The 21466-nt window shown below is 38.1% G+C and overlaps 1 protein-coding gene across 2 annotated transcripts in view; it reads right to left on the bottom strand.

Annotated features, from left to right (window-relative positions):
- The window catches only part of KLRG1 (killer cell lectin like receptor G1), a 35834-nt gene that overhangs the window by 12159 nt on the left and 2209 nt on the right, over positions 1-21466 (bottom strand). The window contains exons 1-3 of one of the 2 annotated variants that reach the window (XM_005680887.3): positions 5372-5879; positions 2329-2433; positions 166-335 (exon numbers count right to left, since the gene is read on the bottom strand). In XM_005680887.3, coding sequence (XP_005680944.2) covers positions 166-335; positions 2329-2433; positions 5372-5453 — 357 coding nt within the window. In that variant the 5' untranslated portion in view covers positions 5454-5879. Of the gene's footprint in view, positions 1-165; positions 336-2328; positions 2434-5371; positions 5880-21466 lie in introns of those variants that run through there. The other variant, XM_018048526.1, reaches the window with a different exon arrangement.

Here is a 21466-nt window from a genome sequence, read left to right as displayed (position 1 = left end):
ACACACATGCATACATACCAGTTGGAGCTCTAGGTATATAAATGAGGGTTGGTGGGGGAGGAAAAGGAAAGAATATTCCTTTTGCTCCTCAAAAGAGGATACTTGATATATTTGAACAGCATTCGCCAACAAAATCTTCTACATTTACTAAATGTTTGCACTTACCATTTCCTTGCTGTATTTAAACATAAGGAGATGTGCGTCTTTGGCTAAGCAGAATTCCAGGCTAGAATTCCAGCTCTTTTTTTCCACTGAAAAGTAATAACAGTGGTCACCATGCCCCATCCAGAGGTCTGGGCAGTGAGGACAGCCGGCACAAGTGGGCAACTTGGAGCCTGGAAAAGAAGAGGTTTGGGTCACATGTTTACGGATCACTTGGTCTTGGCAATGAAATTGGGGATAAACTGTCTTTCCTGCCCTCTGCCTTTCAGATTAAGGTTTAGAGAAATGTACCACAATGCACGGTCTCAAATTAAATACCTCACAATGTCCAACTCTATTACTACTACTGAACATTCTGTTAAGCAAGGATGTGAAGGGGCAGGGAAGGAAATGGATACAAGCTGGCTGAGGACTGGGAGGAGAGTCCCTTGCTGGTGCTAGACATCAGTATGCACGTGTGACATGTACACAACAGGTAACATAACAGTGTATCTGCATGAATGCATCTCTGTGCTATTTATATAGGCTCAGAGCATGCATTGTGTAACTGCATAATGCACATTGCTTAACTCAGGTAGAATCTTTCAGAATATGCAACCTCAGTCTGACACTCCATAATAGTGCAAAAGAAAAGGACAGAAACTAGAAAGAACAAACTTATCTAGAACGAAAGGCTGTTTGGGGTTTGTTTTTTTTAATCACAAATGCACTAAAAATTCACTGGAAATTGGATAAAAGACATACTTCATCAAAAAGAATTCATTCTAGATGTTAAAAAAAAAAAAGATTTTCTGACAGAGAAGGATATCAGCTGCTAAAGCAAAAAGTCATGCCATTCTCCTCGCTGAGCTCTTTCATATACAGACACTCTCATTCCTTTAAAATGGTTGTGCCATAGATCTGTGAAAATGAAAGGGAACTGAATACACTTTCAAGGTCATTTCAATGAAAATTCCAAAATTCTATTGATTTTCTATTCCACAAGACATATTTGTATGTCTCCATAAACACAATCTCACAATAGGCATGTGTGAACCATTATATCCAGTGAGCATACGTGTGGATACATAATTGCAGAGTAGATTATATATCTATTCCAGATTTGAAGTTAAAAAGTGGAGGAAGTAGTCAACCTTTAGACAACCTTTCTGTAGGAAGGCCTGGCATGGGAACAACATAGGGTTCTGGAGATCAAGCTATGAAGTCGACACCTTATAATTTGTGCTTTTTCCATACAACTGTGATGGTATCCAGCCTGAAGGAAAAATTCCTGACTTGCCTCGGAGTCTCCTTCTGTCAAAAGTTGAACTTGTATGTGACGTAGAGGTCCTAAGACTGAACCCTTAGTATCCCAATTAATAAAGTCTGTCTAACCTGTCACTTGGGGCTTCCCTAGTGGCTCAGTAAAGATCCACCTGAAATACAGGAGACCTGGGTTCGATCCCTGGATTTGGAAGATCCCCTGGAGAAGGGAGTGGTTATCCACTCTAGTACTCTTGCCTGGGAAATCCCATGGACAGAGGAACCTGGCAGACTATAGCCCACAGGGTCTCAGAAAGAGTCAGACACAACTTAGCAACAAAACAACAGCAATAGCCTGTCACTAACAATCATGCTCAAATAACAGAAACCTAAGTTAGAACTCTGGATTGTGAAACAGAAACCGAAGGCTCTCTGGATCATCATATATAAGGACCTAGAACTAAATCTAGCAAAGTCCATTTTAGAAAATGGGAAAGCTCATTAAATGGGAAAAATTAGAATATGCTTAATTAAATTACAGTATATCTCATATGAAAAGTTAAACACAATATTAAAATTATAATTTTATTTTCATGCTAAATATGGTAGTAGGTAGGAAAATGTTTATGACACAATATCAAACCAAAAAGCAATACACAAAATTATAACCATATTGTGAGCAGAACTATATCCAGCCTTATTGAAAAAAAAAAAGTAAGGCAAGGGGGATTTTAGAGGACTTAACTGAAATCCTGTTAAAAGAATAAATACTTAACACAAAGTCATGTACTCAAAAACTAGAAGACTATGCCTGGGAGATACTCTTGTGTATGTTGGTGATTTATTTTGCTGGGACTATTTTTCAAGGTTTCCGTAACGTTATATTGCTTTTATACACAAATTTTGGTTTAAGTTAGCACTTACCCCGGTACAGAATCCACTGCAATAGCAGCATACTTGCTAGAATGGTGGACAGAAGCCCCAAAGCTATCGCCACATGGTAAGAGCGAGGGCATCTCGAGGAAGAAGCTGCAAGAATAGAATCCAAAAAAATATCCTGAGTCAGAATAAAAGTCTAAAGAGAAAAGGTCAGGGAAGGAGAGCTGGGATCTGGAAGCAATTTGGCCTGGTTGGAATTGCAATCCAGGCCTTAAAGTTTCCTTTCCTAGATCTGTCAAGGTCCATGCTCTGAAGTTGAGGGTGGCCACCGTCAGCTTTATCAAGGAACATATTTTACTTATCCAGTGAAAGATACTTTTTGTTTTGAAATTGTGGCTTGCACAGTCTCATGCTTTAGTGGTGAGAATATAAATTGGAACAAGTTCTTTGGATAGTAGTTTGGCTGTGTCCCAAAATCACAAAGGCATTAATTTTCCTTTTGACTCAGCAATTTCTCTTCAAGAAATTTTTCGTGCAGACATTCACACATGTATAAAATGTCATATTTTTAAGGCCACTCATAGCAACAATATTTGTAGGACAAAAAGACTAAATTCAACCTAACTGTCTATCAATAAAAGATAACTCAAATACATTTTGACGTAGCCATAAAGTCAATATGCAATTTCTAACAAAAAAAAAAAGACAAGCTTTTTTTATAGATATGGAGTAATTTTTTTCAAGGAATATAAAGGGAAACAGTTAACAAAACAGTCTGTGAAACGCTGTATGTTAATAGGCATTTCTGAAAATAGACGCATGCATCTGATAAGGTTGCTTGCCTAGGGGAGGGGAAACAGGTCAATGGGGACAGAGATGGGAGAAAGACTTTTTCTTTTTTTCTGTACTTTTTAAATTTTGAACCATATAATGTATTATTTATTCAAAATTGAGATAAATAAAACAAATGAAAATAAAATGACACCTCACAAGTGCCTTGGAACCTGTCATAATTGGAAGAGTGATCAGTTTAGGTTGATCATTTGTTTAAGGATGGGACATTACTTCATATTAACTATGTTGTATACAATGTATACCTAAGAATGGCATTATTTTCATTTGGAAAATAACAGATTTTTCACACCAATTTTTTATTTTAAAATGGTAGTGATCCCATAGCCTGATAGTGTAGGACTGATAGTGTGAAAGGCAAAAATTTATAAAGTAAGGCATTTAAATTCTAGTTTTGACTCCTTTATTTGATAACCTTTAATTTGGAAATGGAGAAAATAATTCTGCTTATTTGGGCCTCACTTTCAAATTTAAATTTTAGGTAAATGATACTGTAGATGTAGGTATCTATGATGTATTTTGAACTTCTTAAAGAAACTCATAGTGAAGATAGCTTAAAATGAGAGAGTTCTGTATTTTAACTATTTCGACTGTTAAATCCAAAAGCATTTGATTTTTTAGTGACATAAAAAATACATTTGCACTATAAAAGAATATTTAATGAAATAAATGTTGATTTTAGATATTACACTAAGTGTAAAAAAGTATCAAAACATAATTGCATAAATTGTACATGTGCAACCACAATTCAGTTTTTAAAAACTAACTGAAATTTAATATTTTAATGTACTTTATATTAAAAGACTCTTAGTAAAGTACTTGTAGTAACATCAGTATAAAAAAGCAAAAATATGTCAAAATAGTAATAGTGATGATCACCATGTTGTAAAATTATTAGTGATTTTATTTTATTATATCTGCTCTCATAGTTTCTCTAATTCCTGTAATGAGCATGTAATGCTTTTTGTATTTCCCCTGGAGAAGAAAATGGCAATCCACTCCAGTATTCTTGCCTGGAGAATCCTATGGACAGAGGAGCCTGGCGGGCTACAATCTGTGGGGTCGCAAGAGTCGGACACGACTTAGCAACTAAACCACCACCAATACTTTCCTAAAGAGATTTTTAATATTGTTTTAATGCTCTTAACCTATTTTCCCATTCCCAAGCAGAACACCCCAGAAAGCTGGTGTAGAAATAAACATACTGGCAATAAATAAGAATGTGCAGTGTCCACTGGATACAAATAAAAAACCACTTGCCTAGAAATTAAAATTATAGTCGTTTCAACTTATCATGAATTGTGTGATCATATACATAAAATTTAAAATGCCCATTCTTTTTGATTTAACATTTCTATTCCTTAGAAATTAGCACAGATATAACCCCAAAGAAGGAAAAATAAGTACAAATAAAATATTAAATGCTCTATAATTTACAGTAATAGAAATAAATCAAATGTCTAAGTATAGTAGAATGATTTAGCAAATTATAGCAGTAATTTACTTGTAATAATAAGACTATGAGGCAAAAAAGAAAGCTTATGGAGCTACACTAAAAAACGCACCTCATGGAAGTTTGCTCCCCAAGATATAAAATCAAATATTAATTTTGGCACTTACACAGTTATCTGCCTTCTCAGAAAGTGTTTTCTCAGGGTTCTATGTAAGAATGGTTTGTTTCATCTTCAAATTCCCAGAGTCACAGGGTCTAGTATCTGTAATGCTCTTAATACCTTCTTCCTACACTTGTCACCATTCTGGCTCAAGGGTGTGGGGAGGACCTAGTTATATGAAATAACTTATTTGCTGACAAAATCTTAATATTACCCTGTGGCAAAATTATTGGTGTCCTTCTCTTCATTTCATAGCCAGAAAAACAGAGATGCCTAGAATTTGCACAGCTGGTCCACAGTTGCCCCAAACATTCACAAAGAGATAAAGTTCTCCCAAGAAAATTCTTGCTTTAGTTCAGGAGCAATAAAGACAAACAAAATTGCCCCAGCTTGTGTTTCACAGATAAGATGATAGAAGTGAAGGGTTAGAAAACAATTTACCTGAAACCTAAGATCAGATCCTCAGCCACATACAAAATTTTCATATTCCAAATCTGGACTTCAAAATGAACCAAAAGCGTTTCTCCAAATGACCCTCTACTCCAAACGTATTCTCCATCTCATTCATTCACCTAGCCTATGGTGACTATGGACAGTTTTCCACACTTGATTGGTTAACTCACCTTTTTGCTGCCGTCGGTTGTCCTTCAGAGCTTGGGGTGCAGCAGGAGACTTTATTATGGAATAAGTAACATTGTCAGTCATCTTCGTCTAATATCTTTCACATTCAGTTGAGAGAATAAAATTATACAAGCATGAGTAGACAGGTGTAAGCGAGGAAACAGCCCAATCTCTAAACTGCTAGCAGGAAACTTGAAGGTTTTATTTAAAAAAAAAAAAATGGGCCAGTATGACAAAAGCAGAAGTAATTTTTCAGGAAATGGTTCAAACTCTGGGGCTGCCTATAGAAATTAATATTCTAAACTCTGGGTTTTTGATGTTTTATTTATTTAACCTCACCATACTCTCTAGATGCTCATTAAGTACAAATTAAATTGACTCCCCATCTCACCTTTCTATTGACCAAGGAAACGTTGCCCTTAAATTCGGTAATTCAATTATGGAAACTGGAATAAAAATATGAGAGTGGTTCCTAGCTATGAATTTATCTCACATTTTATATTCGCTTGTTCCCTTTTAAGAAAACAGATGAAAAAATAAATAAATAAAAGGAAAACAGATGCATGCCAAATGGGACTGATCTCATTGTTCCTTGGAGCTTTGGGTAGTGGTATACGATAGAGAAATAGGAGGTTGGTTTGCATGTGGCTAGAATCATGGGAGAAATGAGCTCTTGCCCAGATATATGTTCTGTGAGTGTGTTATACCTCTGTGTTCCCCAAAACATTCTCTCAATTATGATTTAGTCTTTACCCTTCAGAGGCAAGAAATTTCATTTCATTTTCTCTCCTTGTTCTCTTATTTTTATATGCTGAGACAACCACAAAGAGGAATAAATTAAGTAAACACATAGTAAGGTGTCAGTTGCTATTGTTCAGTCGCTCAGTCGTGTTCAACTCTTTGCAACCCCATGGACTGCAGCACGCCAGCCTTCCCTGTCCTACACTATTTCACAGAGTTTGCTTAAACTCATGTCCACTGAGTCAATGATGCCATTCAACAATCTCATCCTCTGTTACCCTCTTCTCCTCCTGCCTTCAGTCTTTCCCAAAATCAGGGTTTTTTCCAAAGAGTTGTCTCTTTGCATCAGGTGGCCAAAGTATTGGAGCTTCGGCTTCAGCATCAGTCCTTCAATAAATATTCAGTGTTGATTTCCTTTAGGATTGACTGGTATCAGTAATTTATTTCAAATAGGTGAAATCGAAATAAAAAATTAAAGAAAATAAAAGGGAATTGAAATTCCAGGAATAGATAAGATCACCAAGTCAGAATGTATAAAGACAGAAGAGAGGAAAGAGAAACAGGGAGAGCATAGTAATTAAAAACTAATAAAATTCTATTTCCAGCTGTGACAGAGTGATACTGGACTTGGCCTTCAGCCAAAACACCCAAATGACAAAATACATGAGGCAGCTGTTTTCAGGGACGATGGATCAGGCAGCACTGTGACCCTTGAGAGAACACAACGCACAAAGGTAAGTGCTATGGTCACTGGTACTCTGCCTAGGACCGCTTTCCAGCCCAAAACAGGAAAATGAATCCTAAAATAGAGCAGGAGTCTCATGAAGCTGAGGAAGCAGAGATCCAAGTTTTGAGCTGCTTGTTTTTGTTCAGTCACTCAGTCGTGTTTGATTCTTTGTGACCCCATGGACTGCAGCACACCAGGCTTCCTGGTCCTTCACCATCTTCTGGAGCTTGCTCAAACTCAATGTCCATTGAGTCGGTGATGCCATCCAACCATCTTATCCTCTGTCGTCCCCTTCTCCTCCTGCCTTCAGTCTTTCACATACCTGGAATTTGCAGATCAGGGTGACTGACATGAGAGAGTGGCACAGAGAAAGGTGTCCAAAAGCCATCATGTGAGCTCACCCTCTAAGTCCCTGGCCGAGAGCCAGCTGCACAGATAGGACTCTGTGGTCCCTGCTGAGATGAACTGCTGTGGTCGTGCACCAGCAGCGGTGCAGTGCTGACCAGTGCAAACAAAGAAACAAAGCACAACCTGACAAAAAGATCCACCAATACTTGAGCTGCCTTCGAGAACAAATGTTGATGCCCTTAAAAGGAAGACAACATAAACAAAATGTGGTCTATGTTGGGGAGGAGGAAATCCCCCACACATACCCCTCTCGAGTACTTGTGGCTGGACTAATAATAAAATTGACACAAGACAGATTAACAGGAGAAAGAGAAACACATTTTAATTCATGAACATGGAGGATTCATAGAAATGGGACCTAAGAGGTGACTAAAGCAGGTAGCTTTTATACTTTGCAGACAAAGAAACAATAAATTTGTGAGGAGCTGACAAGGCAAAGAAACGGGTTTTGAGCGACCAATAAGTGAAGAATATAGACAGAGTTGGGCACTGGGGTAGTAAATAAAAAAAGTAACAAGGTTTGTTTATACAAGCTTCTTGGCCCCAAATTCTGTCTTTGGTGATAAGGGTGGACTTCTATTAATACCTCCAGAGGTGGGAAGCACTCCTTTCACAGAAGAGGCTTACTTCCTGCTTTCAGGGAGACAGAGAGGAAGGCCACAGAGTCACTCTTGAATAGGCCATTTCTTAAGTAACTTTAATTGAGAATAATCAATGTGCCACTGAGGCACATTTGGGGGTAGTCTACCCTGGGCCCCAACAAACACATACAGTGAAGTAATATTCAGTCTTTAAAATGAAGAAAATCCTGTCAGATCCCATAACATGGATAAACCTTGAAGGCCTTAGTTTAGTTTCTGCTTCACTCTTGTCCAACTCTTTGCGACCTCAGGGACTATATAGCCTGCCAGGCTCCTCTGTCCATGGAATTTTTCCGGGCAAGAAAAGTGGGTTGCCATTTCCTCCTCAGGGGGATCTTCCTGACCCAGAGATCGAACCCACACCTCCTGCCTCTCCTGCATTGCAGGGGGAAAGGAAACACACTGATTGCAAAAAGACAAACACTTTGTGATTCTTTCCACTTGTATGAAGTATCTCAAACATTCAAATTCATACAAACAGAAAGTAGATTGGTGATGGCCAGGAACTGGGGAGGGAGAGAAATGGGGTGTTGTTTAATGGCTAAAGAGTTTCAGTTTTGCAACATGAAAAACTTCTGGAGATTGGCTACATAACAATGTGAATATACTTGTATTAGTCTGCCTAGGCTGTCATGGCAAAATGCCATAAATAATCGAAATTTATTTTCTCACTGTTACGGACACTGGAAATCCACAATTAACAGGCCTGAAGAACTGGGGTCTGGTGAGACCATACACCTTGGGTTGCAGCAGCTACCTTCTCACTGTGGTCTCACACGGCCTTTGCTCTGTGCAGGTATGCAAAAGAGAGAGAGCTAGGGAGCTCTGTATTGTCTCTTCTGACAAGGACACTAAGCTGCTCAGATTAGGACCCCAACGTTATGAAGTCATTAACCTTAATTATTACTTCCTCACAGGCCCTTCTCCAATAGAGCCACACTGGAGGTTAAGCCTTCAGCATATGAACTTGGGGGTGGGAGGCGACACAAATATTCAGTCCATAACAATAACTTAACACTACTGAACCAACAAACTTTAAAATGGTTAAGATGTTTTTTTAAAAAAAGGAAGAAGGAAAAAAGGAAGGCAACATAGGAACCAGGGCTCCTTGAGGAAAGACTAATTCTAGGGCCAGGATGGAAAATACATAAGATGAGCCTGGAGCATCTTTTAGTCTTTTAGTGCTGGAAAAGCTCCTGAAATCCAAAATAAAACAATTAAGAGCAACAAAATTAATTGGATTATATTGTAAGTATTGGATGTATTGGATTACAACCCAGGAATTAAAAAAAAAAAAGAATTTATGAATCCACAGCAACTTATTTTTATTTATTCTCAACAAATAAAGATTGTATACATTTAAGATATACAATGTGAAATTTTTGATATAAGTATCATTGTGAAATAATTACCACAATAAAATTAATAAAAATATCCATCACCTCCAATAGTTACCATCTGTGTGTGTGTGTGTGTGTGTGTGTGTGTGTGTGTGTTATATGTACTGGCGGTAACACTTGAAATCTGCTCTCTTAGAAAACTTCAAGTAAATGGTCATCACTATGATATACATTAGGCCTCAAGAACTTATTCATCTTATAACTGAAAGTTTATACCCTTGATCAATATTTCCCATTTTCCTCCACCCACCAATCCCTGGTAACCTTTCTACCCTGTGTTACTATGAGTTCAACCTTTTTTGTTGTTTCAAATAGTGAGATCATGTGAGATTGGTCTTTCTGCAGACAGTTTCACTTAGATAATATCCTCTGGGTTTATCTATGTTGTGGCAAAATGGCAGAATTCCCTTCCTTCTAAAAGTTGAATAATTTTGCTTTTTATACATACATCTCACATTTTCTTTATTCATTCATCTGTCACCAGACACAAAGGCTGTTTCCATATCATAGTCATTCTGCGTAATGCTGCAAAGAACATAATAGTGCGGGTATCTCTTTGAAATAGTGACTTTTTCTTGGATACATACCCAGAAGTGGAATTGCTGCATCATATGGTGGCTCTATTTTTCATTTTTTGAGGGGCCTCAATGTTCTTTCTCATAGTGATTATACAAATTTACACTTCCATTCATTTTGGCTTTTCCTTTGCTCTGTAGAAACAGTTTATTAGCTGTGTGTGTATGTGTGTTATTTGCTTAGTCGTGTCCGACTCTGCAACCCCATAGACCACAGCCCCACCAGGCCCCTCTGTCCATGGGATTCTCCAGGCAAGAACACTGGAGTGGGTTACCATTTCCATCTCCAAAAGGAACTATAGAAAGAAATAAAGTGAAGTCACTCAGTCGTGTCTGACTCTTTGCAACCCCATGGACTGTAGCCTCCCAGGCTCACCCATCCATGGAATTTTCCAGGCAAGAGTACTGGAGTGAGTTGCCATTTCCTTCTCCAGGTAGATCTGCTGTAGTCCTACATATTTATTTTGGCTTAGTTGTCTGTGCTTTTGGTGTATATTCCAAAAAACTCATTGTGAAGACCAAGGTCAAGGAGGTTTTCCCCTATGTTTTCTACTAGGAGTTTCATGGTTTCAGATCTTACTTTTAATTTTTTTAATCCATTTTGAGTTGTTTTTGTGCATGGTGTAAAAAAAAGGTGGGGGGGGGGGCGGGCAATTTCATTATTTTGAATGTGGAAATCCCATGGACAGAGAAGCCTGGTAGGTTATAGTCCATGGGGTTGTGAAGAGTCAGACATGACTTAGCAGCTAACAACAAAAACAATCCAGTTTTCCCAATATCATTTATTTAAGAGACTATCCTTTCTCCATTGTACAGACTTGATTTCTTTGTCAGAAATTAGTTGATTAATAAACATGAAGTTGACTTTCTTCATATACATTAAGAAGGAATGATGCAGGCAAAATGAAACTGTTCTTCCTACCATTTTTTTCTTTCGTAGTTATTCTCAAGTTTTTGGCTCTATTGTGTTGTTAATGCTTCTTAAATGAACTCCTGAGGTCTCCCAGAGCAATTTTTGTTAGTAGATACCTGTCTAATTGTTATTCTTTGTGGGAGGGACAGAGGTTGGACTCTGCTACTCTGCCATCATGCTGATGTCACTCCTCTAAATCTGTACTGATTTAAATAAATGACTGAATAAATACATAAATGGGGGGAGGGGAGAAGTTAAATTTTCCTTACAGAGATTCCAAACAATATATGGAGATACTCCTGCCTCATGATGTGCGATTTACTCCTTCTTCCCTTGAGTGTTGGTAAGACTTAGTGACTCACTTCTGAACAATAAGGTATGGATGTGTAATTTTATGTCAGAGAAACCTGGCAAATACAACTTAAACCCATGAACAGGGTTAAAAGTGTGAACTACTAGTGATGTCTTGTTGATATCATGCACCTGAACAAGATGCAATGAGAAAGACACCTAATCACTAAAGTATATTTCACCAAAACTCTTAACATCAGACAAGCGTGAAAAATAATCAAATAACTCCAGTCTGAGAAGCATTCTCAGTTCAGTTCAGTTCAGTTCAGTCGCTCAGTCATGTCCAGCTCTTTGCGACCCCATGATCGCAATACACCTGGCCTCCCTGTCCATCACCAACTCCTAGAGTTTACTCAAACTCATGTCCATCAAGTCGGTGATGCCATCCAGCCATCTTATCCTCTGTCATCCCCTTCTCCTCCTGCCCCCCAATCCCTCCCAGCATCAGAGTCTTTTCCAATGAGCAAACTCTTTGCATGAGGTGGCCAAAGTATTGGAGTTTCAGCTTTAGCATCAGTCCTTCCAATGAACACCCAGGACTGATCTCTTTTAGGATGGACCGGTTGGATCTCCTTGCAGTCCAAGGGACTCTCAAAAGTCTTCCCCAACACCACAGTTTAAAAGCATCAATTCTTCAGTGCTCAGCTTTCTTCACAGCCCAACTTTTACATCCATACATGACCAATGGAAAAACCATAGACTAGACAGACCTTTGCTGGCAAGGTAATGTCTCTGCTTTTCAATATGCTGTCTAGGTTGGTCATAACTTTCCTTCAAGGAGTAAGCATCTTTCAATTTCATGGCTGCAATCACCATCTGCAGTGATTTTGGAGCCCAAAATAATAAAGTCTGACACTGTTTCCACTGTTTCCCCATCTATTTCCCAGGAAGAGAAGTATTCTGAATATCTAATCACTACTCTTCAAATTCATCAAGTTCATAACACATAAAACACCAGAGAAAACTACAAAATAAGGAAAACTAAATGCAAATGTAAAAAACTAAATGTAAATGGGTTACATCCTAGAAGAGAAAAAAATAATAATAATGGAAAACTGGTGAGATTCAAAGACAACCTGGAGTTAGTTAATAATAATGTAGCAATGTTTATTTCTTGGCTTTGACAAATGTACCATGATTATTTAAGATGTTGACATTGGGGGAGTGGGGTGAAGGGTATAAAGGAATGCTTTCTACTATCTTTGAAACTTTGAAGAATTTCAGCAGAGAAGTAGAAACTATAAAATAGAACCAAGTGAATATTCTAAAACAGAAAAAAAAAATCCACAAATTTTTACTTCAACATTTTTTTTAATGAGATTAACAGCAAATTTGAGAGAACAAAAGAATAAGTCAGTGAATGTGAAAATCTATTGCTAGGAATTATCTAATACGAAGAAAAGAGGAAGAAATGAACTTCTCTTGAGTTCACAGAGTTTTAGTGACCTGTAGGATAATGTCAAGTAGTGTAACGTAAGTGCTATATGTATGAGGTTCTAGAAATACAGGAGAAATAAAATGGAGGAGCACAAGAATTTGAAGAATTAATGGTCAAATAATCCCCAAATATAGTGCAAAACTTAACATCTATGAGAAAATGAATCCCAACGAGGATAAAAGGAATATCACACATAAAGAATAATGTGATAAAACTGCTGAAAACCAAGGATAAAGAGAAAAGTTTGCAAGCAGTCAGACAAAAATAACACATTAACAAAGGAGAACAATGACATGAATGGTAGCTGAATTTTCATCAGAAACCAAAAAGGAGAAAGACAACAGAATGACATTTTTAGAAAGGTAACAGAATAGCAGTACTGGTTCAGCCACTACGAAAAACAGTATGGAGGATCCTCAAAAAATCAAACATAAAACTACCATATGATCCAGAAATTCCATTTCTGGGGACATATCCAAAGGAAATAAAGCCACATTCTCAAAGAGATACTGTGCCTCCATGTTCACTGCAGCATTATTTTTAAGTTAGGATATGGAAATAACATGTGTCCATCAATTAATGAATGGTTAAAGAAAATATAAGACATATATATCTGTCTCACATTTATATATACATATATGTAATCATGCATGTATGTTCAGTTCAGTTCAGTTTAGTCCCTCAGTCCTGTCTGACTCTTTGTGACCCCACGAACCGCAGCATGCCAGGCCTCCCTGTCCATCACCAACTCCCGGAGTTTACCCAAACTCATGTCCATTGAGTCGGTGTTGCCATCCAACCATCTCATCCTCTGTTGTCCCCTTCTCCTTGTGCCTTCAATCTTTCCCAGCACCAGGGTCTTTTCAACTGAGTCAGCTCTTCGCATCAGTTAGCCAAAGTATTGGAGTTTCAGCTTCAACATCAGTCCTTCCAATGAACACCCAGGACTCATCTCCTTTAGGATGGACTGGTTGGATCTCCTTGCAGTCCAACAGACTCTCAAGAGTCTTCTCCAATACCACAGTTGAAAAGCACCAATTCTTTGGCACTCAGCTTTCTTTATAGTCCAACTTTCACATTCATACATGACTACTGGAAAAACCATAGCCTTGACTAGACGGATCTCTGTTGGCAAAGTAATGTCTCTGTTTTTTAGTATGCTGTCTAGGTTGGTCATAACTTTCCTTCCAAGGAGTAAGTGTCTTCTAATTTCATGGCTGCAATCACCAACTGCAATGATTTTGGAGCCTAGAAAAATAAAGTCAGCCACTGTTTCCACTGTTTCCCCATCTATTTGCCATGAAGTGATGTGACTGGATGTCATGATCTTAGTTTTCTGAATGCTGAGTTTTAAGACAACTTTTTCACTCTCTTCTTTCACTTTCATCAAGAGGCTCTTGAGTTCTTCTTCCCTTTCTGCCATAAGGGTGGTGTCATCTGCATATCTGAGGTTATTAGTATTTCTCCCGGAAATCTTGATTCCAGCTTGTGCTTCTTCCAGCCCAGCGTTTCTCATGTACTCTGCATATAAGTTAAATAAACAGGGTGACAATATACAGCCTTGACATACTCCTTTTCCTATTTGGAACCAGTCTGTTCTAACTGTTCTAACTGGTGCTTCCTGACCTGCATACAGGTTTATCAAGAGGCAGGTCAGGTGGTCTGGTATTCCCATCTCTTTCAGAATTTTCCATAGTTTATCAGGATCCACACAGGCAAAGGCTTTGGCATAGTCAATAAAGCAGAAATTGATGTTTTTCTGGAACTCTCTTGCTTTCTCAATGATCCAGCGGATGATGGCAATTTGATCTCTGGTTCCTCTGCCTTTTCTAAAGCCAGCCTGAACATCTCGAAGTTCACAGTTCATGTATTGCTGAAGCCTGGCTTGGAGAATTTAGAGCATTACTTTGCTAGCGTGTGAGATGAGTACAATTATGTGGTAGTTTGGGCATTCTTTGGCATTGCCTTTCTTTGGGATTGGAATGAAAACTGACCTTTTCCAGTCCTGTGGTCACTGTTGAGTTTTCCAAATTTGCTGGCATATTGAGTGTAGCACTTTCACAGCTAAAACAGAGGCTTAGAGGGAATTCTAAAGCTATAAGTGAATACAGAGCAGAAAGATTTTAAATAAATAATCAAGTATAAGAAAATAGAAAAAGAAGGGCAAATGAAAACCAAAGTAAGCAGAAGAAAGGTCAAAATTTTTAAATCTGAAATCAAGCAGCAATAGAAACCAAGCAATAGAAACTTAAAAAACCAATCAACAGAAAAACTAACAAAACCAAAATTTGGTTCTTTGATAAGATTATTGACTGATAAACTTTTTTTCCTTAATATATATATTTTATTGAAGTATGGTTGACTTATAATGCTTCAGGTGCACAGCAAGGTGATTCAATTAAACATATACACATATATTATTTTTAAGATCATTTTCCACTACAGGTTATTGCAAGAGATTGACTATAGTTCCCTGTACTATATAGTAAATCTTTGTTGCTTCTTGCATATATTTTTTGAATTAGAAATCTAGCATTCTATTCATACTAAGTCAAATAAGTGGAATCAAAATATCATAAATTTTTTAGTTAGGCAAAAATTCATAAGTTTTCTAAAATATATCTTATACATACTATTTATATATATGTATACAAAAGCTTTTCTACTATGCTTCATAAAGTCTTGAGAAAGAACATCAAAACAAAAAAAAATAGATGGAGAAACTGGAAAACATAAACAAAAATGGGATTACTGAATATGAAATAAAAAAGCAAAATAAGCTAGATAAAAATAAAGATCATCATATAGTCCTACTGTTTTTAAACATGGCTGCTCATTAGAAACATATCTAGAGTTTGGGAGGAAAAAAGCTATAATACTTGGGCATTTGTATTTTTCAAAAAAATTCCAAGGTAATTCTGATATACATATGGATTACAGATTTTTCTATTAAATGGTAGTTTGGTGATATAGAATTCTATTATATTCCTGTATCTTGAAATAAAAGGAAGATTTACACTAACTTACTTCAAGACTTATAAAACTAGAAGAATCAAGACAGTGTATTGTTGGCATAATAATAAACAAGGAGATCAATGGAACAGAATTAAGTACAGCAATAGAAACACATTTATATAGTGAACTGATTTTAAACAAAGTTCCAAAGCAACTTAAGGAGAAAGAAAAGTCAACAAATGTTACTGGAAGACCTATATATCAACATGGGAAAAAAAAAAAACTAACCTTGACCCAACTATACAAAAAAAAAATTAATTTAAAATTGGCTTAAATTGAAGAAAGTAGGCAAAACCACTAGACCATTCAGGTATAACCCAAATCAAATCTCTTATGATTATACAGTGGAAGGGACAGATTCAAAGGATACGATCTGATAGACACGGAGGTTCGTGATATTATACAGGAGGCAGTGATCAAGATCATCCCCAAGAAAAAGAAATGCAAAAAGGCAAAGTGGTTTTCTGACAAGGCCTTACAAATAGCTCAGAAAAGAAGAGAAGCTAAAGCCAAAGGAGAAAAGGAAAGATACACCCATTTGAATGCAGAGTTCCAAAGAATAGCAAGAAGAGATAAGAACGCCTCCCTCAGCAATTAATGCAAAGAAATAGAGGGAAACAATAGAATGGGAAAGACCAGAGATCTCTTCAAGAAAATTAGAGATACCAAGGGAACAATTCATGCAAGGATGGGCTCGATAAAGGACAGAAATAGTAGGGACCTAACAGAAGCAGAAGATATTAAGAAAAGGTGGCAAGAATACACAGAAGAACTGTACAAAAAAGATCTTCATGACCCAGATAACCATGATGGTGTGATCACTCACCTAGAGCCAGCATCCTGGAATGTGAAGTCAAGTGGGCCTTGGGAAGCATCACTACGAACAAAGCTAGTGGAGGTGATGGCATTCCAGTTGAGCTATTTCAAATCCTGAAAGATGATGCTATGAAAGTGCTGCACTCAGTATGCCAGCAAATTTGGAAAACTCAGCAGTGGCCACAGGACTGGAAAAGGTCAGTTTTCATTCCAATCCCAAAGAAAGGCAATGCCAAAGAATGCTCAAACTACCGCACAATTGCACTCATCTCACATGCTAGTAAAGTAATGCTCAAAATTCTCCAAGCCAGGCTTCAGCAATACGTGAACCGTGAACTTCCAGATGTTCAGGCTGGCTTTAGAAAAGGCAGAGGAACCAGAGATCAAATTGCCATCATCCGCTGGATCATTGAGAAAGCAAGAGAGTTCCAGAAAAACATCTATTTCTGCTTTATTGACTATGCCAAAGCCTTTGACTGTGTGGTTCACAATAAACTGTGGAAAATTCTGAAAGAGATGGGAATACCAGACCACCTGACCTGCCTCTTGAGAAACCTGTATGCAGATCGGGAAGCAACAGTTAGAACTGGACATGGAACAACAGACTGGTTCCAAATAGGAAAATGAGTGTGTCAAGGCTGTATATTGTCACCCTGCTTATTTAACTTCTATGCAGAGGACATCATGAGAAACACTGGGCTGCAAGAAGCACAAGCTGCAATCAAGACTGCCGGGAGAAATATCAATAACCTCAGATATGCAGATGACACCACCCTTATGGCAGACACTGAGGAAGAACTAAAAAGCCTCTTGATGAAAGTGAAAGAGGAGAGTGAAAAAGTTGGCTTAAAGCTCAACATTCAGAAAACTAAGATCATGGCATCTGGTCCCATCACTTCATGGGAAATAGATGGGGAAACAGTGGAAACAGTGTCAGACTTTATTTTGGGGGGCTCCAAAATCACTGCAGATGGTGATTGCAGCCATGAAATCAAAAGATGCTTACTCCTTGGAAGGAAAGTTATGACCAACCTAGACATCATATTAAAAAGCAGAGATATTACTTTGCGAACACAGGTCTGTCTAGTCAAGGCTATGGTTTTTCCAATGGTCATGTATGGATATGAGAGTTGGACTGCGAAGAAAGCTTAGTGCCGAAGAATTGGTGCTTTTCAACTGTGGTGCTGGAGAAGACTCTTGCAAGTCCGTTGGACCTCAAGGAGATCCAACCAGTCCATCCTAAAAAAGACCAGTCCTGGGTGTTTATTGGAAGGACTGATGCTGAGGCTGAAACTCCAATACTTTGGCCACCTCAGGCGAAGAGCTGACTCACTGGAAAAGACCCTGATGCTGGGAGGGATTGGGGGCAGGAGGACAAGGGGACGACAGAGGATGAGATGGCTGGATGGCATCACTGAATCGATGCACATGAGTCTGAGTGAACTCCGGGAGTTGGTGATGGACAGAGAGGCCTGACATGCTGCGATTCATGGGGTCGCAGAGTCGGACATGACTGAGAGACTAAACTGAACTGAACTGAACTGAAGTGCTACTAGGGCCATCTTACAGAAAAAAAAACAAATGAAACTTTTGGCCAATCCACTATATAATTCAATTTCATATGAAATTCTGGAATAGACAAAATTAATCTATGGTAAAAAGTTCAGAGCCTCTAGCGCTAGGAGAAATGACTGGAAAGGGGCATGAAGAAATTATCTTGAGTGATGAAATTTTGCTAAATCTTGATTAGAGGGTGTTATAGTTTTCCAGTGGTCATGTATGGATGTGAGAGTTGGACTGTGAAGAAAGCTGAGCGCTGAAGAATTGATGCTTTTGAACTGTGTTGTTGGAGAAGATTCTTGAGAGTCCCTTGGACTGCAAGAAAATCCAACCAATCCATCCTAAAGGAGATCAGCCCTGGGATTTCTTTGGAAGGATTGATGCTAAAGCTGAAACTCTAGTACTTTGGCCACATCATGAGAAGAGTTGACTCACTGGAAAAAAAACCCTGATGCTGGGAGGGATTGGGGGCAGGAGGAGAAGGGGACAACAGAGGATGAGATGGTTGGATGGCATCACTGACTCTGAGTGAACTCCGGGAGCAGGTGATGGACAGGGAGGCCTGGCGTGCTGCGATTCATGGGGCTGCAAAGAGTTGGACACGACTGACCGACTGAACTAAACCGATAGTTATGATGCACTTATCAAGATTCACTGAATTATATACTTAACAGTTGTGAATTTCATGATTTATACATTTTACTGCAACAACAAAAAATAAAACTTTAAACAAATATTGAATTCTAATTAGCAGGCTTTCTTTACCAGCTATAAAACTACTTCCTGTATTTTTCTCATGTATGAACAAACATATAAATATACTGAATATAATTGGGGATAATTTCTCACCTTTGGCAAAATATATAGATTTCCTGTCTGCTGAGAAAGGCAAAACCAATGATCACAAGTAACAATAAACATACACTGTAATCAGATCTCAGTTCTCAATACTCTTCTCCACTACAAGGAACTAGGCCCCCTTTGAGATATGACTGATACTAGGGTAAGAAAAGTTCAAGATCCACATGGAACATCTACATACCCAAAAGTAAAAAAAAAAAAAAAAAAAAAAACTGCTCAAAAAATTACAGGGACCAGTCGAAAGGACAAAGAAGCCATCATAAAGAGGCTCCCACTGACAGTTCACCTAGTGACCCAAGCCCTCTGGCAATTTTTCTGTCATATCATCAGCCACCTGCAAGTTCCTGTGGCAGGAACCACACTCTTTCTTCAAAGGTCTGAATCTCTCCCATGTGGTTGGCAAGGTAGCACTTACTTTAGGTTTCTAAGTCACCTTCTTGTTAACTCAATTTCAGCCCTCAAGGCTGTAGCTATATTTTGTAGTTCTGACTTCTGCACAACTTATTAGAGTCCTCTCTTACCCCTTTTAGTAATTATTTTTTACTAAGAAACAATTCTTTATACTAAATTCTTCCTTAAAAATCCCTTATGTGGTATCTGTCTTCTGATTGGATCCTGAGTGGGACACAACATTTCTCTCTTAGTCCTATCAAGCAATGCATACCTAAATCATGAGGCAATATCAGATCAAACCAAAATGAGAGACATTCTACAAAATAAGTGACCTGTACTTTTCAAAATGTCAAGGTCAAATACGATAAAGAAAAATGACAACTAATTGCAATGTGTGACTCTGACTTGGTTTCCATGGTTGGGAAAGGGAAAAAAGTGCTATAGATCCTAATTTTGATAATTATACTGTAGTAATATAAGAATGTCTTTATTCTTAGGAAATACACACTGATGTACTTAGCAGTAATACTTAGTGGTAATGGGGAACTTACCCTCATATTCAAAATAAACGTGTATGCCTGTGTGTGAGGGAGGATGGAAGAGCATGAGAGAGACTAACAAAGCAAATGGGGCAACATGTAAACACTTGGTGAATCTGGTAGTCTATGCAAGAGTTCTTTGTACTATTTTTGCATCTTTTCTAAAAATTTTAAGTTATATTAAAGTTGAAAATTACCAAAGACAAAAATATATTTAGTTCTTGAAATATGTTAAATATGATCACTTTTAAAAGGATAGCATCAATAAAAGTTCAAGATTGAAATCTGGTTCAAGATGGCAAATTAAATACATGATGTATAATGGGACTGAGAAACTACCAAACAAATTTTGAAAGATTGCTGAGCAGATCAGAAAATATAACAGAGTATATTTGACAGTGAAACCACAGCAAAATCCATTACACAGAATTCATACAGAACAAAGCTGTTGAGAGCTTAAAAAAAGGGATTCCCAGTGAAGCTCCCATCTCAATTTACTTTGTTTAGAAAGCAGTTCTATTGACATACACACACGACCTCAAAGCAATGAATTGAAGGAAGGATTCAGAATACCTAGCTCTTTCAAGCATCCTTCCCTTTTCTGCATATAGGAAAGAAGAGGCATCCTTAGGATTTGATTTTAAGACCCTACTGGAATCATTTTCTTAATATTTTTTACCAGAGTATTGTTGATTTACAATGTGTTAGTTTCTGCTATATAGCAAAGTGTCAGTTATACATACACATATATCCACTTTTTTTAGATTCTTTTCCCATATAGGTCATTCAGTTCAGTTCACTTCAGTTCAGTCACTCAGTCGTGTCCGACTCTTTGCGGCCCTATGAACCGCAGCATGCCAGGCCTCCCTGTCCATCACCAACTCCCGGAGTTTACCCAAACTCATGTCCATTGAGTCGGTGATGCCATCCAACCATGTCATTTTCTGTTGTCCCCTTCTCCTCCTGCCCTCAATCTTTCCCAGCATCAGAGTCTTTTCCAATGAGTCAGCTCTTCGCATCAGGTGGCCAAAGTATTGGAGTTTCAGCTTCAACATCAGTCCTTCCAATGAACACCCAGGACTCATCTCCTTTAGGATGGACTGGTTGGATCTCCTTGCAGTCCAAGGGACTCTCAAGAGTCTCCTCCAACACCACAGTTCAAAAGCATCAATTCTTTGGCACTCAGCTTTCCTTATAGTCCAGCTCTCACATTCATACATGACTACTGGAAAAACCATAGCCTTGACTAGACAGACCTTTGTTGGCAAAGTAATGTCTCTGCTTTTTCATATGCTGTCTAGGTTGGTCATAACTTTCCTTCCAAGGAACAAGTGTCTTTTAATTTCATGGCTGCAATCACCACCTGCAGTGATTTTGGAGCCCAAAAAATAAAGTCAGCCACTGTTTCCACTGTTTCCCCATCTATTTGCCATGAAGTGATGGGACTCGATGCCATGATCTTAGTTTTCTGAATTTTGAGCTTTAAGACAACTTTTTCACTCTTTCAACTTTCATCAAGAGGCTCTTTAGTTCTTCTTCCCTTTCTGCCATAAGGTTGTTGTCATCTGCATATATAGGGAATCACAGAGTGCTGAGTAGAGCTTCCTGTGCTATTCAGTAGATTATTATTAGTAATCTATTCTATATATAGTCATGTGTACATGTGAATAGAACCACTTTGGTTTAGACCCCATTACTTTGCATGTGGGAGGAGGGGAT

This window comes from Capra hircus, chromosome 5 (genome assembly GCF_001704415.2).
Source record: "Capra hircus breed San Clemente chromosome 5, ASM170441v1, whole genome shotgun sequence".
In the NCBI taxonomy this organism is placed as follows: Eukaryota; Metazoa; Chordata; class Mammalia; order Artiodactyla; family Bovidae; genus Capra; species Capra hircus.
Note: the sequence above shows the minus strand (reverse complement) of the source record. Positions and strands in the feature narration are given on the sequence as shown.